The following is a 27,884-nucleotide window of genomic DNA, read 5'->3' on the forward strand; positions in this document are numbered from 1 at the left end:
GGCTAAAAGGATGCGGCTCTCCTGAGCCTCCTCTCAGCTGGCAGCTAAGAGGAGGATCAGGAGAGGAGGGTGGGACTTTCCTTCAAGAGGGGAGGGCCAATTGAACTTGGGGGCGGGGCTAACTCTTCACATGACATCACACATTTTCTCAAAGTCGGAGAAAGGGGGGGTGGGGGAATTTTTCTGATTCTTGGGGGGATTGTGAACAGGCCAGGGGCACAAATTTGTGTCAGAAAAGCCTAAAAAAGTGTATTTTACATAATATGTGACCTTTAAGGGCTAGAAATTCTTCATCATCAAGGTGAAGTTGAGTGTTAATATGCTAATATTAGCTAGATCGAGTTTCTTAATGACTGTTTTAGGATCGCTGCCAGCTGTCAGTCAGTGGTCAGTGTTTTGACACTGTAGCATTAGTTAAAGGCTGTCATGTTTTGATCAAGATATATGACAGTCCCCCTCTTCACCTTTCAGAAAATGTCATGTGGGGAGTTAGCCCCGCCCCCAGGTTTGGTTGGCCCTCCACACTCGGGGAGCTGCAGATCAGGAGAGCCACATCCAATAAGGCACACCCATTTCACCAGAGGGGTGGAGTTTAGGGTGGAGTCAGACAGCTCAGTGAGATTTAAAGCCACAGACACAGAAACAGCTCGTTCTGAGCAGGGCTGAAACAGAGGGGTTTTAGACATGCAAAACTCCAATACTGGAGTGTTTTTCAGCAACAAATTTCACAGGCATGTTTTGGAGACCTCTGAGACCGATATAAACTTGTCTTAAAGGGGTAAAATATGTGACCTTTAAGTTTTCCAGTGACATCATTATTGACCCAAACACGTCAAAAACACATAAAACTGTCCTTGCTTTTGTAAGCTTTCATTCTGTGGTGTAAAATTTGTTTGTTTTTAAGTCTTTATTGTCCCCGAGGGGCAATTCGGATGCAGCATAGCCGAACATAAACACTAGACAAAGTGCACAAATACAAATACAGATTAAGACAAATACAAATCAAGAGGCAACAGTTTAACTATACAAGTACAAACCACCTATCACCTAATTTACAGAAACAGAGATAATAATGCATAACAGAGACACAGAGTAAGGTGCTGATGAAACTACAGGTTCAAGGGGAGAGACGCAAACCTATAATTGTTTATTTAGAGCCGCGATGGCCTTGGGAATGTATGAGCGCTGAGCTCTGGAGCTCTTGAGCCCAGGTACTCTGTAGCACCGCCCTGAGGGCAGAGGATGGAAATTTTGAGGTTTCTTTACTTTTATGGTTCAGAAAGAATGGATTTAGCAGGTTTGTTTGATTTTAAAAGTTTATAGGGGTTTAAAGTGACAAAATCTAGAGTTTAAATAAAAATTTTTGTTTTTCTGTACTTGTTATGTTGTTTTGAGGAGCTGGAGAATAAAATACCTGGTGCTGTAGCACCATGGTAAATTGTAGCTGCTACTATCCATAACCTTTTATACCCATCAGTCTTTTGTGCTTGTCCTGTGACTGAAAACTGGAAACTGATTGATTAAGCAGCATTAAGCTGAGCAGTTGAACAGGTGTATCTAATGAAGTGAACAGTGAGTGTTTGCTACATGTTACCCCGTCCCCCACAGGGATGATATTGTTTTGGATCTCTCTGGGCCAGATGTTACAGCTGTTTTTGCATCAGATCCAGAGAAAGCAACGCTGACAAATGACAAAATGAGAATTATAAAGGGAAACCTATCTGACAGTGTAAAGATGTTTTTAAACAATAATAGTGACAAGTAAAACCTTTGTTTTTAGAGCTTTCGTTTAAAATGTGCTTCATACAGGTGACAGAATACAACAGGTAGACCACAAAACTACCTCTTTAAAGAACAAGTCAAATCAATTTAGTCCAGTTTTAAAAAGTAAATATTTTCAGGAAATTAAATGCAGTGAAAGAATATAAATGAATAAGTTAAATGGAGAAGCTCTCTGATAAGGGGCTAAGTCTCTACCTCTCTGATGAACCAAAATTAAAATATAAACTAGGAAATAAAAATAACTAATGTTGTCTGCATCAAATTGTTCCTAAAGTTGCTAATCAAAACATTAAATCATTGAAATTGCTTTATTCGTGCTATTTTGTCATTTTAGGTGCATAGTTATGCTAACAAAGCAGGGCAGCAGCTTGAAACCTCTCACCTTAGCATCACCCTGCTTTCACAGTGATGGAAAATAATGACACCACTGCTCCTTGATCTTATTTCTCTTATGTGAAGTTGCAGTAGTCATGTGCAACTTGTATATTATGCTCCTTTTAGCTGTTTTTGTTTACTTTTCAATCTGTAGCAAGCTCTTTTTTCAGTTTGAGCTCACGTTGTCCCTTTAGATCTATCAGAGGTTCCTAATTTTTTTCAAAATAAAAGCAGGGTTTTAATCCAAACAGGAAGTGATGTAACTTTTGCTTAAGATAGTAGAAATTACAGGGTAAAAGCATATCAAATAGCAGTTTCTTGAGAAAACAAAAACAAACTCTCACCACGTTCCTTGAAGACATCGCTGTTAGCTCTATAACATCCTTATTTATGCCTTTAAGATTGTGAAGGAGTCCTACAGTGATTTCAGCTAGGATGTTGTTGAATGCTAATTTAGCCCAAACAGAAAATGGCCACAGAGGAGTTTCATTTCACTGTGCCTTAAAAACAAGATTTCAATTTTTCCTTAAAGGTATGACTCTGTGATACTGATGCTAAAGTTTGATTTGATCCAAGTGGTTTCATTTGTGCTTACTGATATTTTTGAGATGCACTCCTTTTGTTGAAAGACTACATTCTGTCATTTACATGTCTATAAAGCTGTTGAATCTAGCCTAAATTGGGAATCATTTGGTTTATAATATATTCCCACCAGCCTAATGCTACTACAGAGTTTTAAAAAAATGTTTTGAAAACTGTTAAAATATAATTGTCTGAATTAACAGCTGCTTCAACATGTTTGTTTTATTCCCTGTAATACTAAAGAGAGCTGTTTCTTTGTCCTTTTTTACTACGTTTCACATTACTTTCAGTATTATGTGTAAAGAGAAAAAGATGTCAAAGAAGTTTGATAGTAGCTCAGTCTTTCTGTAATGTTTTGAATGTTTTGTCTCCCTTCTCTGTCCTACTGAAGTGTGTTAGTATGAGAGAGAGAGAGAGTGAGAGACATCAATGTAATGATTTAGAATTTCATGGAGAAAACAAAAAAGTGCCAAATGTGCAAGTTTCTGGGAAAAAAAGTGAATGTAATGAACTGCTGAAGTTAAATTGTTGTAAATATATTAAAAAACTTCAATGAAATCAACTTGAGATGATATTATTTTCATTTAAGAACTGAAACTTTTTTGTTGCTTTATTTTAAAAACAATGTCACAACAGTGTCTTTATGCAGATGATGCCACAGCAGGAGAAATCCAGATGGGGGGCAAGAAGTGATCTCTGCATAGAGAAAGGCCGTGTTTTGTGCTTTAAAAGACTATGGCAAATGTTCAAAATGTGAAAAAGAAACCACTCTTAAGCTACTTCTGTGTCCTGAAAGTAGTAAAATATTCATGCAAAAAAAATAAAAAATAAAAGTACACGACCGTACACAAGCGGCGTCATGAACTGTTCATGTTTAGTCCGGTTTGGTTCAGTCCAGTCTTTCCATGGTTGGGCATATTGAACTCTAAACTTGTCTGTGTTTGCACAGCTGATGTCTTTCTAATCTGTCTCTTTTAAGAGATCCAGGTAATTTGAGAGGGGCCTGGCTGCCGACTGTACATCTCTAACAATCACTGTCACAGGCTGTTCATCTAAGATGTGGTATACCTCAGAAACTTAATTCATAAGCAAAGTCTGGCAAGGCCATTCATAAAATAACCACATTGCAAACATTACAGACTAAAAACATTTCAAAAACTAGATAAGCACTCAGAGAGTGCAGATCTCCGCCATCAGCCCTTCCTCCCAATAGACAAGAATCTTTTAAAAATTCCTGAATCTTTCCCTTTTTGTCCCCTAACACGGCATTAACAGATTACTCCCTCCCCGGTGTGGTAGACACATGGTGAGGTAAAGCATTGGCTTCACTACAAGCAGACTGTCATGGTGAAAGCATTGCCTGCTGGTACCAACAAATACACTGACAGTCTCACCCATGGTCTCACTGGAAGTCATGGCAGAGGGTGAATATTCCTCTATTCCTCCAAACATTGTGAGTATTCTCGCTACAATTCGCTGTCTTTCTCTCTGTTACGCTCCGACTCATCTCCTCAACCGGACATGCGTCTTCAAACTCTATAAACTCCAAAACTTTAAATAGAAACACATCCAAAATGCTGCTGGGATTGAAGTTGCTCATGTCTGCCATCTCCTGGTGTAAAATGGTAACAGCACAGACCTCTGCCATTAGCCCTATCTCCCAATAGTACAGAATCATTAAAAAAAATCCTGAATCCAGATGGTGATCCAGATCAGTCCCAAAATCTAATCAGTTCTTCCTTATGCCATTTCTGACATTTCCTGAAAATTTAATCAAAATCCATCCACAATATTTTGAGTTATGTTGCTAACAAGCAAACAAATGAACAAACCTACCCCATCACATAACCTCCTTGGTGGGGGTAATAACATTGAGAAAAAGGTCAGAGGTCTAGGTAAAGTATGTATAGACCCATTTCTAAAGTAGTAGTTAGCTTTAATGAAAGCTAACATAGCTATGCTAATGACATAATTAACACTACTACATAAGCCAATGTCGCTAAGTTAGCTTTAGCAACGTGACCTTTAAAAAACATAAGCTTTAGCAAACAGAGCTAAAGATAACGGACTCACATAGGTTAAACAGCTGCTTTGTGAGCTTACCTTTAGCCCAGTTAGTTACATAGCTCTGTTAGCTCTGTAGCTCAGATAGCTACATGGCTCCATTTTCTATAGAGAAGTTGGATCTAGCAACATGAGCTTTAAACATAGGGCAAACATGGAGGAAGAGTTTGTTCCTGTAAGTAGACTGTTTACTCAGCTTTACTAAACATTTTGTAATTAGGTTTTACAGGTAACCTTTTTTAACTTTAAACTTTTGGTATTGTTACCCTTACATTAACTCATTTTTAGCTGAAGGCCAGTGTTTTCCGTGCTCAAACCTGTGTGTCCAGATTTCTACAGGGTTGTATCCTGTTTGTAAAAAATATGATGCATTGCTATAGTTAAAATGGGCTCAATCTTAAAGACAACAATGAGAAGACAAAAGTGTATTTAATTATAATAGTAAAACAGACTGGGACTGTTTAAAAAACAAATTCAAATAATTTTGCTATTCAAGCAATTTTTGAACAGATTCATTCTCTTTAAAGGAGGTTTTAAATGCAATACTTCAGAATGTTTTATTGAATTTTAAGCTTATTACATCTCTTTATAACAACAAAATAATTTACACAAAACAGTTAAGTTGTAAGACAGTATACTTATGACCAGTTTCCTCCCAACAAATATTAAGACAAGGCATTAAACGGAATTTCAGTTAAAGATCCAAAGTAAATATCTGCACGTTTTCAGCATGAAAAACATGGGACTCAAACAACGTATTCACCATTAGCTTAGCATGTGCAATTTACAAATGCAGTCTTTAAGTGTTATTTAGCCCAGGTACATATCTCCTCTGTTTGCTTACTTTGAGTTCCACAGTGGTGGTCTTGTCGACAGCTTTTGGACCCTTGGAATTACAGGATTTTGGCAAAGCTCTTCTTGACACTTTTTTGTGGCTCAAAAATTGTAAAATCCGACGGACAGATGTAAAGGGTAACCAACAGAACAAATCTATAAAAACATGTTGATATAGAGTACGCTGTAGAACAAAAACGGAGGCTGAAGTAAGGCATCTAAGGGCACCATCAGTCATGAAGGAGGATTGACACAACCCTAGTCATGCTCTGGATGTCCTTGCATGTTACCATGGACATGGGTAAATAATCTGTTGAAAAAATAACAAAGTCCATACCTTTAGGGCAGGATAAGGGGTGGATGTGGCCAGTGAGCATAGCCTAGGGCAGTGGTTCAACAATTGTCCATGCTTTTGTAAACTTTCATTCTAGCGGCTTTCATGCTTGCCTGATGTGATCAGTGGGGTAAATTATGTAGAGACCATGCCAATGTAGCTAGGTTAGATTTAGCAAATCAATGCTACAGCTAACACAGCAATGTAAGCTATGTACATTATGTAGAGGTAATGCAAAACAGTGGCTTGCTTTGGCTTCATTAGCTTTCGCTAAAGCTAACATATCTACCCTAGCTGTGAAGTTAATGTTACTATGTAAGCAAATGTAGCTAGGTTAGCTTTAACAGTTTGAGCCTCAGCAACCAATGCTACAGCTAACATAGTAATGTACATTATGCAGAAGTGACGCGCAAACAGTGGCTTGCTTTAGCTACAGCTTACATAGCTACACTTGCGACAAAGTTAACGTTACTATGTAAGCCAATGGAGCTTACAATGTAATCTATATATACTGTAGCTTACGTAGCTTACATAGCTAACATTAGCTTTGTCCATATAGCTATCCATGAGCGCAAGCTTTAGCTTTAGCTACTTAGCTCTTTATCTATATAGCTTAAGCAGGTAACAGAGCTACATAAGCTACATGAGAGCGTTTTTAATGGAGGATGTGCTTTTTTCCTGTAAGCAGACCTTTTACTTGGTTTTATTTAACGTTTTATAATCAGGTTTTGCAGCCCAGGTTTTGAACTTTTGGTATCCTAATCCTTAACAGAAGTTTAATTTGACTTTATTTTCAAAGTTTTAGGATTTTTGTTCTGACAGATGCAGTGTCAGAGATTAACAGTCTGCGAGAGGGCCGTCTGAGATCTACAGTCTGCAGCCGGACCCCTCTCCTATATCCTTCCTCCTCAAAAGTTCTCAAAAAAAAAAACAGAAAAAATGACTATGCTGTCTCTGAATGACTCAGCAGAAAAATACTATTTCAGTTATACTGGTCAGTCAACATAGTTATCGGTGCATATGATATCATATTGCCACTGCTGTCTGTTACACTGGAAAGCATTTAAACAAACCGAAAACAAGCTTTTGTTGCAGCTATTGACAGCAATATTAATCACATTACAAGCTCTGATTTTCTCTAACAGCACCCAGTAGCTGTTATTTGCAAAGAGAAGAGGCGACTCCATCTCTCTCCTTCCTACAGGGAGCACAGAGACACTGAGGAGTCATCACGGCCAAACCCAAACCCAGGATAGAGAGGTTCAGTGAAGGTGGTAGTGAAGGTGTGGAGGTGGATCAGCCCGTCAGAGGAGACACTGTAAAAGGACAGAGTGCCCGCGGGACAGTCCACATACACTGCTACTCTACCAGAGGTGACAGGCGAGGAGAAAGGGAGAGCTATTATTCTGCATTTGTGCCAAACATAGAAACCGTCATCAGAGCAAACCAGACTCCAGGAGTGATCATTGTACCCAAACAGACATTTCCGACTGCTTCCTTTCCTTCTGATTCGTCTGTAACTCACTGCTACCGAAACCTTTTCACTCCACTCGGCCTCCCAGTAACACCGGCCAGTCAGACCATCTCTATACAGCAGCTGAGAAAAGTAGTCAAATCTGTCTGGATGATCGGGATACAGCTGGTCCTCCTCCACACACGTCACCCTCTTGTTGTTGTCAGACAGTTTGAGGTTTCCGTTCACTGTGTTTGGGTCTACTCTGAGTTCACAGAAATCTGAGGGAGAGGAAAAGACAGAACAAAGCACACCTGAAGGCTCTATTCTTTGCAGTTTGATTACCATGAGTCAAATTGGTTTCACACTTACACTTGTTCAGACCAGGCTTTAACCACTGCTCGCCACCATGGTCCACCCTGGAGGAAGAAACACAGTCAGAATGATTTTCTGAGTCCTAACTGCAGTTCGACATGAAGCAGTTCCTTATTTTGTCCCTGCAATAGAGAAACAGGCCCAAACTCATCTGTGTCACTGTCAGCATTATTATTTTATTCTGAGAGAAAAAGATGTGAAGAAGATAAACTGGTTAAAGACTTGGAGGGTGACTGGATGAATGTTCTGTGCGTCAAATCTTTACGGGCCAATCAGAGCAACACGACACGTGACGTCATAGCCGCTACCAAGGAATAAACTCCATAGAGAACAGCATAACGCGAACCATGGCAACTGTAGACATGTCAGTACACTTTTTTTGTCATTTTTTAAAAGAAAACAACTCACTGCTGTTCTTTGCTCTTCTTTTAACAAAGAAATTTCGTCAAATTCTGATAAAACTTAAGCTTTAGCAGCAACCATGCTAATGTCTTCTGCCATAATTGCACCAGCCTCTTGTGCTGCTTGCTTACATCACGACTCTGCCGCGCCCGAAAGCACTGCCCCTTGACACTGATTGATCCTGTCACTTTCTAACCGGGCCCAAACGGTTTGGATGGGAGCTTTGCAAGATGGATTCACCAGTGAGAAACATGGAAACAGGCGGATCCATCTGCTTTGCAACATTACTAGTAGTAGCCATTGCAAACGGTTTTCAGTACAGCTAATCCCTGCCTGTCTAAAGCCTTGTCCTCCTTGAAGGATGCTGATTGGTCCCAAATGTGTTTGGTATGGCACTAATGCTGGGGATTGGAGCTTTTTCAAGATGGATTTGCCTGATGACACAGATGGAGTCTGGTAAATCCATCTGCTTTGCAGGGTTAATGAACAAGACCCTAAGATAAAATCTGATTTATGATTTGTAAAAAAAAGGCATTTATGAGTAAAGTTAACTGAGCTGCACAAGAGACAGGCAAAAGAATCTTAAAAGAGATGATACAACAGAGCAAATCTGAAAATGCTGTACAGCTTGCAGTAGACAGACAAACATACAGAAGAACACGCAGTACATGTATGTCAAACAAGATCATTTAAAGTCAGAAAAAGCTACAAACACATCAAGCATTGAACCCTGTCTGTTTCTACCTGAGAGTGTCCAGTCTCCATTGTGGATTTTTCACACCAGCAGACAGTAGTTTTGCTCCAGATTCTCCTGGATGATTGTAGCTCAGGTCCAGCTCTTTCAGATGGGAGGGGTTGGACTTCAGAGCTACTGCTAGAGATGAACAACCTTCCTTCGTGATCAGACAGCCTGACAGACTGGGGGGGACAAAAAATTGTAAATTTGGTGAACTAGAAAATCACTTCAAAGTGAAAATCCTGCAGACAAATCTTCAGAAAACATAAGGGTGAGGAGGGGTTTAAAATACTTATTCGTACTATAACAATTAGGTGTCACCATGTTAATGTGTACATTTGCAATCACCAGTGCAGGACATCTGACTTTAGATTACCGCAACACATAATTGACCTTTATGTTAAAACTTGTATATTTATGACACATACTTCATTTATCTGGAACAATTCCTTATTTTTACATTGCAATAAAGTTACACATTTTGCAGGGAAAGATACATATTTCAATGTCACTTTCTTCCAAAGCTTTGCAGCCCCAATTCAAAGGTGTAACTGTTCAGAAAACAGCTGAATCCTTACCTGAGAGTTTCCAGTTCACAGTGTGGACTCTCCAGTCCAGCACACAGCAGCTTCACCCCTGCATCCTGGAGCACGTTGTTACTCAGGTCCAGCTCTCTCAGACTGGAGAACTGGGAGCTGAGGACTGCAGACAGGGCTTTGCAGCTTCTCTCTGACAGGCTGCATCCACTCATTCTGAAAGGGTGTGTACATATTTGAACATTTTTATCTAATATATTAAATGTTTACATTTATCAGTAAATATTTCTGTCAGCCTTGAGAGATTGTCTGAATTTGATTACTTTAAATTATATTCTCACTGTAGCCTGAAAAGTATCAGGACAAGTAGCTTGCTGTTTTGATGTCGTCTGCCCCACACTGCACAATGTTAAGCCTGACTTGAGGCCAGATTTGCCCTCTCTTTTTAAAATCATTTTTAGATTTGAAAAGCATCTAGTGTGTGGCCAGCCTTTGTAAAAATGTCTCAAAATAAAAAAAACTTAATAATAGTCCCATGAAGACCTGAGAGATTCCAGTTTACAGTGTAGGCTCTCCAGTCCTGAGGACAGCAGCCTTACTCCTGAATCCTGCAGATTGTTGTTACTCAGGTCCAGCTCTCTCAGACTGGAGGACTGGGAGCTGAGGATTGAAGACAGAGCTTCACAGCTTCTCTCTGACAGGTTGCATCCACTCAGCCTAAAGAGGGAGATGAGTAGAACCAAGATGATTTATTTCTCACAAACTTATAGATACTGTGCAATCAGGAAGTATTCAGACCCCTTCACTTTTTCAATTTTGTTATGCAAAAACTGTTTAAATTCATTTTCTTCTCTCATTAATCTGCACTCAGCACCCCATCATGACAGAGTAATGAAAGAATTTTAGAACTATTATTGCAGATTTATCCATTTCCTATACTGCTTATCCCATTAGAAGTCGTGGGGGGCTGGAGCCTATCCCAGCTGTCACTGGGCAAGAGGAGAGTTACACCCTGGACTGGTCGCCAGTCAATCACAGGGCTGACATACAGAGACAAACAACCAGGCACACTCACACTCACACCTACGGGAAATTTAGAGTAACCTAACGGACATGTTTTTGGTGGTGGGAAGAAGCCAGAGTACCCAGAGAGAACCCACGCATGCATGGAAAGAACATGCAAACTCTGCAAAGAAAGGCCCTGACCGGGAAGCAAACAAGGGACCTTCTTGCTGTGAGGCAACAGTGCTAACCCCTGCGTTGTAGTGCAGCCTTATTGCAAATTTATGAAAAACAAAAAGCTGAAATATCACATTGACAAAAGTATTCAGACCCTTTGCAAAAACCTCCAATTTCTCTGGATCTTTGCTGAGATGTTTCTACACCTTGACTGGAGTCTGCCTCTGGTAAGTTGAGTTGATTGGACAGGATTTGGAAAGGCCAACACCTCTCTATAGAAGGCTGCACAGCTGACATTAGGTATTAGAGCAAAACCCAAGCCATGAGGTTACAGGAACTTCCTGCAGAGTTTAGAGACAGAATTGTTGCAAGGCACAGATCTGGAGAAGGCTACAAAAAATTTGCTGCACTGAAGGTTCCCAAGAGCACAGCAGCCTCCATAATTCTCAAATGGAAGAAGTTTGGCACAAACAGGGCTCTTCTAAGAGCTGGTCTCCCAGCCAAACTGAGCAATTTGAGGTGAGTGCCTCAGGTAGAGAGGTGTCCAGGAACCTGATGGTCACTCTGACTGAGGTTCAGAGATCCTGTGTGGAGATGGGACAAAGTTCCAGGAGGACAAACATCGCTGCAGCCCTTCACTGATCTGGGCTTAAGGAGAGTGGCTTAATAGAAACATCTCCTCAATGTGAAACACATGAAAGCCCACTTGGAGATTGAAAAGAAGCACCTAAAAGACTCTCAGACTCTGAGAAGAAGATTCTCCAGTCTGATGAAACCAAGATTGAAATGTTTGGTCTCAGTTTTAAACGTTGTGTCTTGAGGAAACCAGGCACTGCTCATCATCTGCCCAATACTATCCCAACAATGAAGCATGGCAGTGACAGCATCATGCTGTGGGGGTGTTCTTCAGCAGCAGGGACTGGGAGACTGGTCAGGGTTGAGGGAAGCTGAATAGAGCAAATTACAGAGATGTCTTCAATGAAAACCTGTCCTGCAGTGCTCAGGATCTGAGAATGGGCTGGAGGTTCACCTTCTTACATGACAATAACCCTAAGAACACAGCCAAGACAACACAGGGACAACTCTGTGAATGTCCTCGAGTGGCGCAGCTAGAACCAGGAGAAAGGCTGTCCACATCCAACCTGACTGAGCTTGAGAGAATATTTAAAGAAGAATGGCAGAAAATCCCCCAGTCCAAGTGTGCGAAGCTTGTTGCATCACATTCACAAAGACTCAAAGATGTAATTGCTGCTGAAGGTGCTTCAACTAAGAACTGAGTAAAGGGGATGAATGCTTAAGCCAGTGTGATATTTCAGTTCATAATTTTTCATGAATTTGCTGACCCTGTATTTATCCACCTACAGAGCTTTGTTGGAGGCTTTGATCACTGGCAGCAGCCTCAGAAGAGCCTCCTCAGAAGCAGGGTAATTCTTCAGGTCAAACACATCCAGATCTTTCTCTGATGACAGTAAGATGAAGCCCAGAGCGGACCACTGAGCAGGAGACAGTTCATATGTGGAGAGACGTCCTGATCTCAGGGACTGCTGGATCTCCCCCACTAGAGAACGATCATTCAGTTCATTCAGACAGTGGAACAGATTGATGCTTTTCTCTGCAGACAGATCCTTACTGATCTTCTTCTTGATGTACTTGACTGTTTTCTGATTGGTCTGTGAGTCACTTCCTATTTTTGTCATTAGACCTGTGAGAAGATTCTGATTGCTTTCCAGTGTAAGACCCAGGAGGAACCGGAGGAACAAATCCAGGTGTCCATTTGGACTCTGCAGGGCCTGGTCAATAGCACTCTGATGGAGATGGCGAAGCTTAGAGATCCTGGGTGGTGGTTGTTCTTCAGACATCAGATTGACTGCAGAGTTGACGAAGGTCAGATGGACATGAAAAGCAGCCAGGAACTCCTGGACACTCAGATGGATGAAGCAGAACACCTTGTCCTGGTACAGTCCTCTCTCCTCTCTGAAGACCTGTGTGAACACTCCTGAGTACACCGAGGCTGCTCTGATATCAATGCCACACTCCATCAGGTCTGAGTCATAGAAGATCAGGTTCCCTTTCTGCAGCTGCTCAAAAGCCAGTTTGCCCAGAGACTCGATCATCTTTCTGCTCTTTGGACTCCAGTGATGATCTGTCTCCATCCCCTCATCATACTTGATGTTCTTCATTTTGGTCTGAACCACTAGGAAGTGGATGTACATCTGAGTCATGGTCTTGGGCAGCTCTCCTCCCTCTGTGCTCTTCAGCAGATCCTCCAGAACTGTGGCAGCGATCCAGCAGAAGACCGGGATGTGGCACATGATGTGGAGGCTTCTGGATGTCTTGATGTGGGAGATGATCCTGCTGGCCTCTTCTTTATTTCTGAACCTTTTCCTGAAGTATTTCTCTTTCTGTGGGTCAGTGAACCCTCTGACCTCTGTCACCATGTCAACACACCCAGGAGGGATCTGATTGGCTGCTGCAGGTCGTGTGGTTATCCAGAGGTGAGCTGATGGAAGCAGTTTCCCCCTGATGAGGTTTGTCAGGATCACATCCACTGAGGTGGGCTCTGTGACATCAGTCAGGATCTTATTGTTGTGGAAGTCCAGAGGAAGTCGACACTCATCCAGACCGTCAAAGATGAACGCAACCTTGAACTCTTTAAACCTGCAGAGTCCTGCTTCTTTGGTGTCAGAGAAGAAGTGGTGAACAAGTTCAACCAAGCTGAGCTTTTTCTCTTTCAGCACATTCAGCTCTCTGAAAGTGAATGGAAAAGTGAACTGGATGTCCTGGTTGACTTTCTCTTCAGCCCAGTCCAGAGTGAACTTCTGGGTTAAGACTGTTTTCCCAATGCCAGCCACTCCCTTAGTCATCACTGTTCTGATTGGTTTGTCTCTTCCAGGTAAGCCTTTGAAGATGTCTTCCTGTTTTATGGTTGTTTCTGGCCTCTGTGGCCTCTTGGATGCTGTTTCGATCTGTCTGATCTCGTGTTCATTGTTGACCTCTCCAGTCCCACCCTCTGTGATGTAGAGCTCTGTGTAGATCTCATTCAGAAGGGTCGGGTTTCCTGCTTTAGCGATCCCCTCAAACACGCACTGGAACCTGTCCTTCAGGTTAGACTTCAGTTTATGGCTGCATAACGGAGCAATGGTTCCTAAATGGTCAAACACAAAATGTTAAAAATGAGCAGATGAATTTCAACCTCACAACAGCAATAGTTATGAACAGTTTATATCTAATGCAAATGAATTAATTATATTAACTGCAGGGTTATGATTACTAACCTTTCCCCTATTTCCATCATACACCTTTTCCATCACGTTCAATCTATCAAAATCCACTTACTGCTCTGCAGACAATCAGCCAGCTCCTCCTGGTTCATTCTCCTCAGGAAGTTCAGAGTGATCTTCAAAAAAGCCTCTCTGCTGCTCTTCTTCTGCTTCTCCTCCTCCCCATCCTCCAACACCTCTTCATCCTTCCTCTGACTCTCTAAGCATTCTTGGTAATCTACACCCAGAGATTCCTGGATCTTCTTCAGCTCACTCTTTACAAAACTCACTATGTTCTCCTCAAGCAGCTGTAATAGACAACAAAATGTTGAACTCAACATCAGATTATGACAGACAGAAAACCTATTGGTCTGCAGAGTAGCGCCTGTTTTGATCAAAATATCCCACTATGAACATTATTCGTACCGTGATGATGTTGAGAATATAATTATTGTGTGCTTTGATAGTCATCTTAAGCTGCATTTGCTCACCATAAATATGGAGTTCAGCTGTGTTTGTTGATGATGGCCAGACTGACCATTGGGAGTCCCTGGTCTCTTCTGCAGAGCTCTATGGAACAAGTAGATGTTAAATAACGAATGTAACAGGAAGACGTGAGAGGTTGAATGGGTCAGGGAAAACCAATCAAATTGACTGCATTCTATCGTAGCTGTATTGTTTCTGTAGATTTTTGTTTCATTTTCAGTCATCAGTATACACTAGCATGAATGAAACCTCATTCAAAGGCTTCATTCATTCATTCATTCATTCATTATTTTGGTTACTTGTTATTATAAATAAGAAAGGTATTCATAGTTAATTTAGATCTTTATGTAGGTAGATTGCTCTGTGATCTGTTGGTAATGCCTCAGGGATCCATTAGAGGGAGCTCGCGCTCTGCTTCTGCCAACGAGTAAAGGCAACGGTCGTTTGTGTTTCTGCGGCTTTCTTTTACAAGTGCGCCCCCCCATTTGAGGTAAATATTGCACACAAAACACTTTAAACATCAGAAAATACATAAGTTATACCTTTTCTTGTATTATTGTGAAGCTATACTCAGAATAGGGATTATTTAGTTGTTTTTATTACCAGTTTAAAGTTGAAAGAACATTAGGCTAATTCAGAGACTGTAAGCTAGCTTCAGGAGACACCATAGCAGCTGTTTTGTGTTTTTTATTGTGTAGTGCGCAGTCATGAGCTAGTCACATTTTATGTGTGGATTTGTGTGATAAATATGTTACTTTAGTAACAATTTTCAGTTATAAAGACACAAGAAGAGTATTTTAACAACCGTATTCCCCCTTAAAACTTTATATGAAATGTAGGCGTGACTTCGGGTCCCTTCTGTCAAAATGGGATTTTTTACATTAACCAGGCGCTAATCCTGATTATTGGAGCGGTTTGGAGATTAAAACATGTAGACCTCATCTGATACACCTTACACAGGATGATATTGCTTTTCCTCCACATTTTTATTTCACCGACTAGTCTCTAAATAAATATGAGAATTGTATTTGTGGTCATGATTCACTTAGTCAGCCTGCAGACAAGGAATGGATGGTGATACAGTAATACCATATCCCAGAGTATTATAAAACAGCCACAGCTTTAATTATAGTCATGAAGCGCTGTGTAATGAGCATGTTCAAAAAATAGAATTTAGAATATGTGTCTGTATTCTCTGGTAGCACCACTGCCTGTGTGTGAAGATGCTTTAAATGTGATAAATGAAATCCTGCTGATGGTTTTAGGCCAGTTTGGCCAAATTAGGCCAAATGCCCCTTTTCACCATTTTTTTCCTCCCAATTTTCACCCATTTAAGCTACCTGTTGCCATTAAATACCACTTGCTTTGTCTGTTTTTGCTGCTTCTTTTTGCCATTTTATCCCATGTTTGCCCTTTTTCATCACTTTTCACCCATTTCAGCTACATTTTTGCTACTAAATACCACTTTTTTTTCTATTTTTTGCCAATTTGAGTCACTTTTCACTCATTTTTTGCCACATTTGGACCGTTTTATATCACCTATTTCTGTTTTTTTGCCACTTCTCACCCATTTTTTTGCTACTTTCTGACACCTTTTCCACATTTCCTTCCTATTCTAACCCCTTTTCACCCATTTTTGTAGCTTTTTGAGCATTTTTGCCACCTTTAACATATTGTTATTGTACTTCAAGCTTTTGATTGTGGCTCTTGCAAAGGTATTTTTCAACAATTCCACTCAGAGTTAAGTAACATGGCTGTGAACAATATCTCCGCCATCTTTAGCACAATCTCACACACCTTCAGCCTTTTGACTTAAGAGCTACTCTGTCAGTAAGGCAGTGTTCAATTTTTTAAAATTAAATTCCATATTTGAGCAATTATTTCACATTCTTCACAAATCAGGTATTGGGCTTTCTGCTTTTAAGCTATTTCAGCTATTTTTCCACAATTTCAGTTATTTTTGTGCTATTTTCAGCTATTTCTACGCTTTTTCAGCCATTGAATGCCATTTTCAGCTACTTTAAGGCTATTTTGAGCTATTCTTATGCTATTTTGAGCTATTCTTAAGCTATTTTCAGCTTTTTTTAGGCTACTTTCAGCTCTTTTTATCCTTTTTAGCTACTGAATGCCTTTTTCAGCTACTTTTATGGCATTTTATGCTATTTTATGCTATTTTTGTGCTTTTTGGCTATTTTCAGCAGTTCTTCCACAATTCAGCTCTCAGCATCCCCACACAATTTTAGCTGAAATTGCAATTTTGATCTAGTTTTAATTTAACATTCTCTGGTTTCAAGAAGTCTTCACTTGCTCTATGATATTTTTGTGTCGTAGCACCCTCTGCTGGCTGCTGCTCTGATTGCATCCTTTCCTTCCTCTCATCTATCTGGGCTGATCATGACTGAGGGTCTTTTTCTGCAGCTTGTTCAGAAAATTTAAATCTGTCAGTCGATGTACAAAGCAGTCTGATTGGTTCTATTTTCAGCAGGGCAGACAAGCCAAGCTGTTTTTGTTTTTTATTTCCACAACAGTGAAGTGAGTGTGAAGGAACAAGCTTAACATATTTTTACTTCATGTGTGGGATGTTGCTGCTTTGCTGAATATTTCAAACAAGTCGTTTTCTCCTTTTTTTTAGGTGTGTTGGTGTGAGGATAGAATCCATGACAGCATTTTCTCTCTCTGGATTTATATGGGTATGTTTACTGTGTTCCCATTACCATGTTCAATAAATATGTTAACTACTGCACACTCATTACAGTTTCTATATATAAAGACACTTGAAATACTTTTAGTGTAACTTAATGTATAAAACTCTCAAATGACCAATTACCTGGATATCTCCTTGTTGTAAACTGGTTTTTGCTGTTGGGTCCTGTTAGAAACACACACACTGTTAAATGTTCAGCTACAGAGAGGAAAGCGATGACAGTTAGGGGGATTTTTAATTTTTTACGCTGCTAAAATCACCCATTTGACACAGTTTTAATATTTTTACAAATGAGATAAATTCTTACTTTTGACAACCAGGCTGTCGACCATTTTTAAAGAGAATATCTCCACCTTTGGACTTGTGACTTCTTGAGGACGAACAGCTTGGTTCAGGTTTAGTAGAGTCTAGTTTGACTCTGAAAGAATCACAGATGAAAACACATTAAGGCTGAAAACTTCCGGAATAATATGCTGCTAAAATCACCCATTTGACACAGTTTTAATATTTAAAAAATGAGATAGATTCTTACATTTGACGACCAGGCTGTCGACCATCCTTAAAGAAAATATCTCCACCTTTGGACTGGTCACTCCCGAAGGACAAACAGCTCGGTTCATGTTCAGCAGAACCTGGTCTCTCATATTTGGCACTGGTAGAATCACAGATGGATACATATTAATACTGAAACATTTCCTCAACAATATGCTGCTAGATTAACCCAGTTGACACAGTTGACACAGCAGAAAACAAACAACATAGATTCTTACTTTTGACGATCGGACTGTTGGCCATTCTTAAAGAGAATATCTCCACCTTTGGACTTGTCACTCTTGTAGGACAGACAGCTGGGAACAGGTTTAGAGTCTGGTTTGACCCTAACAGAATCCCAGACAAAAAAACATGAAGACTGAAAAACTTCCATATTACACTGCTAAAATCAACCATTTGACACAGTTTTAATATTTTTACAAATGAGATAAATCCTTACTTTTGATGACCAGACTGACGTCCATCCTTAAAGAGAATATCTCCACCTTTGGACCGGTCACTCCTGAAGGACATACAGCTGGGAGCAGGTTCATGTCCCTCTGATAGTAGTTTCAGCTGCTGCTTTAGCCTGCAACACAACACACACTCAATTCCTTGAGAGTCAGTAATGATATTTCCAGAAAATACACCATTTCTCATATGTTTCTTTCATTTATTTGCATTGGAACAACACAAAAAAACAGAAGAAAAAAAGCCAAAATTGACATAATTTTACACAAAACTCGAAAATGGACCAGACAAAATTGTAGGCATCCTTTTAAGATTGTGGGTAACTCATTTTATTTCAAGCATGTGATGCTCATTTAAACACACCTGTGACAGTAACAGATGCTGGCAGTATAGAAATCACACCTGAAGCCAGTTAGAACATATGAAAGTTGACTCAACCTTTGTGTTGTGTGCCTGTGTGTGTCACACCAAGCATGGAGAACAGAGAGAAGAGCCTAGAATTGTCTGAGCACTTAAAAAGCAAAAAATAGAGGAAAAATATGAACAATTTCAAGGTTACAAGACGATCTCCAGAGATCTTGAAATTCCTTTGTCCACTGTGCGTAATATAATCAAGAAGTTTATAACCCATGGAGCTGTGGCTAATCTCCCTGGACATGGACGAAAGAGAAAAATTGATAAAAGAATGCAACGCAGGATAGTTGGAATGGTGGATAAACATCCTCAGTCAACTTCCACACAAATTCAGGCTGTCCTGCAGACTCAGGGTGCAAAAATGTCAGCTCGGACCATACGTGGTCATCTGAATGAGATGAAGCGCTATGGCAGGAGACCGAGGAGAACCCCACTGCTGACAAAGAGACATAAAAAAAGCCAGACTGGAGTTTGCAAAAATGTACCTGAGTAAGCCTCAATCCTTCTGGGAGAACATTTTGTTGACAGACAAGCCTAAGGTAGGGTTCTTTGGAAAAGCATATCATTCTACTGTTCACAGAAAACAGAATGAGGCCTACAAAGAAAAAAACACAGTACCTACAGTCAAACATGGTGGAGGTTCAAAGATGTTTTGGGGTTGTTTTGCTGCCTCTGGCACTGGGTGCCTTGACTGTGTGCAAGGAATTATGAATCTAGAGACTATCAAAAAATTCTGGGCCGCAATGTAGGGCCTAGTGTCAGAAAGCTGGGTCTGCATCAGAGGTCATGGGTGTTCCAGCAGGACAGTGACCCCAAACATACCTCAAAAAGCACCAAGAAATGGTTGGAGACAAAGCTGGAGAGTTCTGAAGAGGCTAGCAGTGAGTCCAGATCTAAATCCCATTGAACACCTATGGAGAGATCTCAAAACTGCTGTTGCAAGAAGACACCCTTCAAATCTGAGAGACCTGGAGCAGTTTAAAAAAGAAGGGTGGTCCAAAATTCCAGTTGAGAGGTGTAGGAAGCTTTTTTATGGTTATAGGAAGTGATTGGTTTCAGTTATTTTTTCTCAAGGGTGTGTAACCAAATATTGAGGTGAGGGTGCCAACAGTTTTGTCCGGTGCATTTTTTTTTAGCTTTATGTAAAATTATGTCAATTTTGGCTTTTTTCTTCTGCTTTTATGTGTTGTTCCAATGCACATAAATGAAATAAACGTGTATACCAAAAACATTTGTAATTGCGACAATTTCTGGGAGAAATTGTGTATTTTCTGGAAAAATTCCAGGGGTGACTTACATATGTCCATGAATTTAACATCATTATAAAAAGAATATAGTGATTAGCAAATCACTTTTAACACATTCCTTTATTCAGTTGAGTACTCAGAAGAGAACCCACGCATGTGCAGGGAGGACATGCAAACTTCACACAGAAAGGCCCTGACGGGAAAGCGAACCTTCTTGCTGTGAGGCAAGACGCTGTACAGCCACCGCTTTAATTTGATGTAACACTCATTTGTAGAATCCAATCAACCAGTCAATCTTCTTAACTGAAGATATTTCAAGACACCTTTCAAAGAGGACAGGTCTTGACCGCACTCTCTTATTGAACAGCCATCTGCTGAAGCTGTGCTGAAGTTGGATACCTTGCATTGAGCTGCTGTCTTACCTCGTATCAGAGTGCTTTCCATCTTTGTCCTCATGAGTTTCAAACATCATCATTAGCTTCTTGACAGACGGCTGGCTAGGTTCAGGTCCGGGCCCTTCAGGGTGCCACTCTGACCTTCAACACAACACATACCGAGCTTTGAGTGTGAGTGGTGGTTGAGGGATGGTGAGGTCTGAGCTCAGACATGGAGAGTTGTGAACAGGTAAAAATCTCACCTTTGAGCTTTGATCTTGTTGCCATGTCCCCCCCAAAGAGTGGTTTTAAAGGGAGGGGCTCCCCCCCTTCTCTCCTTACACGCATTCATGGCAGAGCCTTCACACAACACCATCAGTCATTACAACAAGCTTTACATCACATGGACACACACTGCTTTCTATTACAGTGTCGTTCCTGATTCTACCACTAGATGGCAGCAAAGAAAACAATTTAAAAGACTTCTGCATAAGACATGTTATGTACAAACCTTCATTTTTTATAGATACAACATGGAGCCATTTAAAGTTTCCTTCTGTGAAAAAAAACAGAAGATTTGTTATTAATTTAGTTTGATTTCTGTCTGAAGAAAATAAATACTCGAGCTGAATTTAGAGCTGCATTCACATTCATCAACTTCACCTGTGGAGGAAGCAAAGAGAGAAACTGCAGCTGATCATCCTTTAACCATTCACCATTATCAATCTGATGATGTCACTGAAAATACGAGGCTTCCCACTACCACAAAAATAAGACAATTCTGATTAATCAGTTGTTTTGCAGCACGCCGTGTTATGTTTTTTTGTCTATGGGTTTTGTCACATGGTAAATGTGTTTGTCATAGTTTGTCGTAATATTTTGTCCATGGAAGTACTATTTTTGCTCACCCATTGCTATTATACTGTTATACTGTTATACTGTAACATTAAGTTTTTTTGCACCCATTTATTTTTCTTTATTGCCTGTTTTCAGTGCGTTACAAGAGTGTCTAAGAGCAATATATGCAGCTGATATAGATTTTGTAAATCAGTGATAAGTGTTTGATAATTGAAATCTCAAAATGATTTAATTGAACAGCCCTATTGTCCACTATACATACAAGATCAATCAAACACACAAACATGTCAGAAGAAGGGGGTTTTGGGACACAATTGGAGACCAAGGGTTTCTGAAAGTTATCCTAACAGGATAACCACTAAAATCACGAGCAATCAATGGGGAAGGGTGATTGAAAACAAAACTTAATGCTTATATGCAATAACTGAAAAGCTCCCTTTCAAAATATAACTAATAAACTAATAACTATAAACTAATCCACCACTGCCATGCAGCTGACCATCAATTAAAACTTGAAGGGAGAAGGAGGAACTCTCCTAAAATAAAATACAAAAGCCACAAGGCTGGTATGAAACAAAAATACTGAGCAAAGACACTCGGTACTGTCACACAGCTCTTTTGAAACAGCTAGTAATAATATTAAAAGCTCTGCAAACTCTTTTCATCACAGACACACAGGGAAACACAAGGAGACGTCATCACTATCTCTGTGCTGACTTATTGTCTAAGCATCAGACTCTGCACTGAGTTGATTCCCCTCACCTGCCTCTGTGAGCAGTAAGAGTGAGAACCCTCACACCAACATTTGTAGAAATTAAAATAGAAATAAAAGCGATCACATTAAACCAAGTACCAAAATAATTAATAGGGTCACATTTACAGAAGACAGCGCCTCCTTTGGGCCAGCTAAACGTGTGCAAATAAATGAAAAAACAGAGGGAAATCTACAAAGCACTTGTAAATGGGGAATCCATGCAAACTGTAGGCAAACTGTTCTGTCAAGCCGCCAGCTTCCTGGGTGCCCCTGCCCTATTTGCATACATGTAAAATAGGGAATACTCACAATTTTATGTGCAAAATTTATCCCTTTCTATGCAAATAAGCCTAGTTGTAGATAGCAATTAATTCACAAATGCATTAATTGCTGCAGGCAATGCGTATCTTCTCCTTTCCTCTCCTTCTCTTTGCTTTTACTAGGGGTGAAGGAAAAAATCCAAATAATACTAATACAATATAATAATACTAAAAACAAAAATACAGCGTAATATTGCGATATTTTGCATTTTTTAATCAATTCACGTCCACTAAGTATAGTTTTTTTAAATTAATTGCTATTATGAACTGAAGTCTATGATACTGGAAAATAAAATCAATAGCTTTTTCCGTCCACTTTTGGCACCCTTTGTCCAATGAGGCAGAGGTGATGGCCAAGGAGCAGGAGAGAGTTAGTACAACAAATATGGCAGCACCAAAGCAGACATTATGTATGAGTCGTTGGTGTTTAAATCAAATGTATGGACCTATTTTCAATCAATCAATCAATCTTTATTTGTATAGAACTTTTCATACATCGAAATGTAGCACAAAGTGCTTTACACACAACAGAAAATTAAAAGGAAAAAATACATGAGTAACCCCCCATTCCACCCTCTTCCCCAGTCTGTAGTAAACAACATTGGCAACGATGCCATAAATAATGGATTTCTTACAAACAGGAACATGCGTACCGAGGAAACGCTATCTTAAAATTCAGAATGAGGAAACACTGGAATGTAGGCTAGAATCTTAAAAAAAAAAAAAAAAAGTGACGGTAAATGAAATAAAAACAGAATGAGAGGATACTAAAATAAGAATTAAAACAAAATATAGCTCCATAAAGCTGTATTAAATAAGTATAAAACACACAAGAGAGTTTGGTAAAGTTATGATAAGAGCATAAACTACTAAAATTAGAATATAGTGAGATAAAACCTAAAACAGACAAAATTAAGATAATAAACTACATTTTACTTAAAAGCCAGGCTTAAAAGGAAGGTCTTGAGTTTGCTTTTAAAAACATTAATATTAGGCGCAGTGCAGTGGATTTCTTAAAAAGGCAGGACACAAATGAGATGGACACGACACGTGGGGTTTTCAAGGAGTGCCGCATAAAAATAAAACACTTGAGATCTCAACCAAGTCCAGTTCACCCCTTGATGAAATTTTGGATTGCAGTTTACTTTAAACCACAGCAGATACACTTGCTGGTTACTATACTGTCCGTCATGGTTAACATGCGTCCCCACCAACATCGGCTGAGCACATCCTAAAGAATTAATGCAGCATGGCTGCAAGATGCAGTATCAACAGGACCGGAAGAGATGGAAGAGATGTGAAAGTCAACAGCAGCAGGGAACTTTAGTTTGTGTCGCTACAACTTTGTGTGATTCAAAATTTGTTTATTATTAATGAAGGATTATTTGATCAGTATCTCTAAGACATTATTAATGTTAAATTATTTACAGAGCTCTCCTTGAACCTATTTTATTACTTTATTTCTCCTGTGAATTATTAACCAATCATAACCTGTAAATTGAGCTCAGACTAGCTCACAACAAAGTGTGAATCAAGGTCAAATAACCTTTGATGCTGGAGTGAAAATGAAGCGTTTCAGTGAATAACTGAATTCTCTTTCAGAATTATATATAAGTAGAATCTGTGGTTTGTTTAAAGATCATTATTGTTAATACTGAGTTGCTGTTGGCCTGCTTATAGTTAGCGTTGCTAATATAATGCTGCACATATTTACTCATATGATTCTTAAACCGATTGCTGGCCACATTTTCCCCATTTTTTCTCACTGAACTGATACCATGGTACTGCAGTACTTAAACTCTTAGCTGTATTTACTCTGTGTCCTTTTATTTTTGAGTTTATGTTTGAAAATAATCGTAATGACAGCGTCTGTTGATTCATGTTATACATGTTCATACTCATGTCAGTTATTAAAGTACAGTCAGTTCTACTTAGAACTATTATAGCAAAAGAAATAAGTTAACCTGTATAAAAATAAGTAAACCTGTTATTGTTTTGTTGATGGAAGTCTGAGGTTCATGGCGTTCATATATTTGTGCTCCAACATTTATCAAAGATAAAATGAGACAAAATCAGTCAACAAACCAAGACTGTCTCTGTTGTTCCCAGCTCTGTTTAATATCCACTCACACAAACGTTATCAAAGCTGTTATTTACCTTACGATGGTGAAAATGATCGGCGTTAATCCGATGAGTGAAGGTGAAATGAATGTTCAGCTTCAACCAGGAAACCAAATTTATATTCTAACTGAGGAGTTGTTTATGGAAATGTGATCGCGGAGTGCCTCTGAACCTTGGAATGAACAACCTGAATAACTGCAATCAAACATTAATAGCTGGAATAAAACCTTATCAAATCAATCATAAATGTCTCTTGATACAGAATAATACTAGTCAGTATTAGCCTGTTACGTTTGTCATTCTAAAAGACCACAAGAGAAATTTTAAGGACTGTGTTTGTGTGGATGAAGTTAAACGGTGTTTTCTTGTACTGTGTTAAAAAAATCCTGCACTGTAAAGGATATTTCAAGCACGCAGCGGTTGGTAAGAATGCATTAGGGGTCGGGGTCGGCATTAGGGGATCACCATACATTGTAGATTGGTACAAGTCATCATCGAGAACCCCAAAGAAATTCTAACTCCCATCAGAAACCTGGGTCTAGATTTTGCAATTCTGACATTGCAGTTAGGGTTGTCACGACCTGCCTACAGGTGCTGCTAGAGCAGACCTTCCCAACCTTTTTCCCTTTTTTTTAATAACTACATCTTATCCATGTTAACCTTGGTTAGTACAGATCCTCAGCTGATGGAATAGGCGCACAGAAATGTTTTGGATTGTAACGGTACGTTTAAGACACAAAATGAAGCTGTCCTATTACTGTGGTTAGTTGGTTATGAAAGTCCAGGTGTTTCAAACTGGAGACTTCCAGGTTTGCAGACATCAGAGCATTGCTAACAACTGCCTGGAAAAAATGCATTTTTACAGCAAATACAGTGGACTATTGAGAACAATAATGGCAAATTCTAAATGATACCAAACCAGTCCATGGATCTTTACTGATGTAATTCTGTTCCTGGACTAAATTACTGTCTGGATTTAGATTGACGGGACTCTTTCTGTTTTTATGATCAGGAGAGTGTAGGAGAGCTTCTAATGGTGAGCTGTGTCACCTTCTTTGTCTATTTTCTTACAATTCATTAATTCTGGCTACTGGTTTTATCCTGATATGGTTTACATGGTCAGAATCCTGAAAGTCAGAACTTTCTGATGGTGTATAACATGATAAATTTACATTTTACTGATAATTGAATAGTTGCAAAAATATCTGCCTGCTCACCAATGGGCCCTCAAAATTTTATGTGGTTAAGCAGATATGAGTCTGTTTTCTCTCGTTTTCACCCACTCCTCATAGAGCAGATAGTCTGTTTTGTTTTACAACCTGACTGAGCAGTTGTGTTGCACCGAAAGTGATGTCCGTGCAAACCCCTATTGTGCTTACCATGCTCAGTGAAAGCAACCTATTTGGCACTCCCCTTCAGGGCTCCTGGACCCCAGGTTGGAAACCGAGGACCCACTTCCATTGCTGAAAGTGGAAAGCGTAATCTGTTAAGCAGATTTGGTTCAGTTAAATTTTATATGTACAGGGCATTTCATACAGATGTCACTGGATTGGCTAGATTCCATGTCTGTCATCAGGCAGCTCCATTTTGCAAAGCTGAGAATGAACCGGACTGTTTGAGTAGAACAAGGTGGTAGCTAAGGTGGGGTTTAGTTGCACTGCAAGCTGGTAGCAATAGCTGCTGCCAGTAAAACAGTTAGCGCAGATGTAGCCATAGTATAGCAGCGGTTTTATCAGAACTGGACCATATTTCTTTATTAAAAAGAGAACAAACTGCCTTTCTTGGTGGAAAATGTGTTTTTGCTATTCTCCTGACCTGTTTTGGCATGAGTTTGCCATCATAACTGGCAGGGTTTCGTTGCATTGCAAGCCAGTACCAATGACTGGTGCCAGTGGAGTGATTAGCTCTGATGAAGGACTGAGCAGGGGACAACTAGAACCAGGATCCTGTTTTTTAACCTGCACCTCCTCATTGGCTTTTCCCCCACTGATGACAAAGTCTAGTGATGGAAAACCAAATAACTGTTTTTAGTTTTTGCCTTGTAGTCATTTTCCTTTTTCCTCTGGGAAATTAAAATGAAAATCAAAACTTTATTTAACATTTACAAAAAAAAAAAAAAAAAAAAATTATATCTATGCCTTAGCCTCATATTAAACAACCAAAAGAGACACTAATCCAGTTTTATTTTATTTTTTATCTTACAGTCAGTAAACAAGCATTAAGTCACAAAAGTTTCTCTGAATTATGTCACTTTTTAAAATAAATACACCTGCACCCACAAGGAGCTGATCTTTTTAATTCAAACTTTACGGATTTGTACATCAGATCATCCAATGATTGATTAATTCCTTAAGTAAAGAGCTCACAACCTCAGATGAATGAATGGATGTTTGGAGTTTTTCTGTGCTGTTGGGACAGGACACAACATGTCATACTCTGTTAGCTTTGTTAGTTATAATCTACAGCCAGAAGCCAAACCCCACTAACAAATGACCCAAAGCTCTCTAAAAATATTACATAACTGTGAGTCAGAGGCTTATTTTAGTTTTTCATTTGTTTTTTAGATGACTAAAGCATCAGGAGGCTCATTTTTCTGCTCAAAGTCATAGAGACCATGAGGTGTTTCCCCTCAGGTGTGAACGGGGCCTTTATGAATAACAGATTTATCCTCTGTATTTATGGGTTAATGTTAGAATACATGAGTCAGCCTGGATCAAACCTGATTGATGAGTATGACTTTGTTGACAGTCTGAATGTGTGTGAAGAAAAAACCTGACCTGATTTGACTTTTCACAAACAGAGACGTAAATAACACTGCTTTGAATTCTGATCACTGCTGACGAGGCTTTTGTTCTATCTAGGGACTAATGCTGTGGGCAACCCAAAACCTGGAGTTGTGCTACAGCTGTGATAAAGTTAACTTAAAACCAATAAACATATGGTACTTAAATGCATTTATGTGACACAGAGGACACTTTGTCAAATTTTGTATACCAAGAAGGCATCAGAGAGGGCACTTTGTCAACTTTTGTCTGCTTAGAGGGCACTAAAGAGGGCCGTTTGTCAAGTTTTTAAGAGGGCACAAAAGAGGACCTTTTGTTAAGTTTTGTCTGCTTTGATGGCACTAAAGAGGACACTTTGCCAAGTTCTGTCTACTTAGAGGGCCCTTTGTCAAGTTTTGTCTACTTCAAGGACACTAAATAGGGCCCATTGTCAAGTTTTGTTTACTTTGAGGGCACTTTAAAGGGCCCTATGTCAAGTTTGTCTACTTCGATGGCACTAAAGAGGGCCCTTTGTCAAGTTTTGTCTACTCCGATGGCACTAAAGAGGGCCCTTTGTCAAGTTTTGTCTACTCCGATGGCACTAAAGAGGGCCCTTTGTCAAGTTTTGTCTACTCCGATGGCACTAAAGAGGGCCCATTGTCAAGTTTGTCTACTCCGATGGCACTAAAGAAGGCCCTTTGTCAAGTTTTGTCTACTCCGATGGCACTAAAGAGGGCCCTTTGTCAAGTTTTGTCTACTCCGATGGCACTAAAGAGGGCCCTTTGTCAAGTTTGTCTACTCCGATGGCACTAAAGAGGGCCCTTTGTCAAGTTTGTCTACTCCGATGGCACTAAAGAGGGCCCTTTGTCAAGTTTTGGCTACTCCGATGGCACTAAAGAGGGCCCTTTGTCAAGTTTTGTCTACTCCGAT

General features: G+C 39.7%; 1 protein-coding gene across 1 annotated transcript; it reads right to left on the bottom strand.

Annotated features, from left to right (window-relative positions):
* Nucleotides 1-5,446: 5,446 nt before the first annotated feature.
* On the bottom strand, nt 5,447-20,537 carry LOC121529216 (NLR family CARD domain-containing protein 3-like). Its single transcript, XM_041816978.1, has 15 exons — nt 20,403-20,537; nt 20,188-20,301; nt 18,094-18,222; nt 17,873-17,980; nt 17,635-17,754; nt 17,410-17,520; nt 17,226-17,267; nt 14,404-14,482; nt 13,989-14,220; nt 12,015-13,797; nt 10,017-10,190; nt 9,516-9,689; nt 8,946-9,119; nt 7,797-7,843; nt 5,447-7,705 (listed from the first exon to the last, which is right to left on the bottom strand). Exons 1-15 carry the CDS (start codon nt 20,513-20,515, stop codon nt 7,170-7,172), a joined length of 3,936 nt encoding a protein of 1,311 aa, XP_041672912.1. The 5' UTR covers nt 20,516-20,537; the 3' UTR covers nt 5,447-7,169.
* Between the last annotated feature and the right edge of the window lie 7,347 nt (nt 20,538-27,884).

This window comes from Cheilinus undulatus, linkage group 21 (assembly GCF_018320785.1).
Source record: "Cheilinus undulatus linkage group 21, ASM1832078v1, whole genome shotgun sequence".
Classification (NCBI taxonomy): Eukaryota; Metazoa; Chordata; class Actinopteri; order Labriformes; family Labridae; genus Cheilinus; species Cheilinus undulatus.

Coding starts and splice junctions, on each gene's coding strand:
- LOC121529216 (XM_041816978.1), bottom strand. CDS start 20,515: ATGGTGTTGTGTGAAGGCTCTGCCATGAATGCGTGTAAGGAGAGAAGG. Junction 10,191..12,014: donor AAAGCCTCCAACAAAGCTCT/GTAGGTGGATAA, acceptor CTCCCTCTTTAG/GCTGAGTGGATGCAACCTGT. Junction 9,690..10,016: donor TGTAAACTGGAATCTCTCAG/GTCTTCATGGGA, acceptor ACACCCTTTCAG/AATGAGTGGATGCAGCCTGT.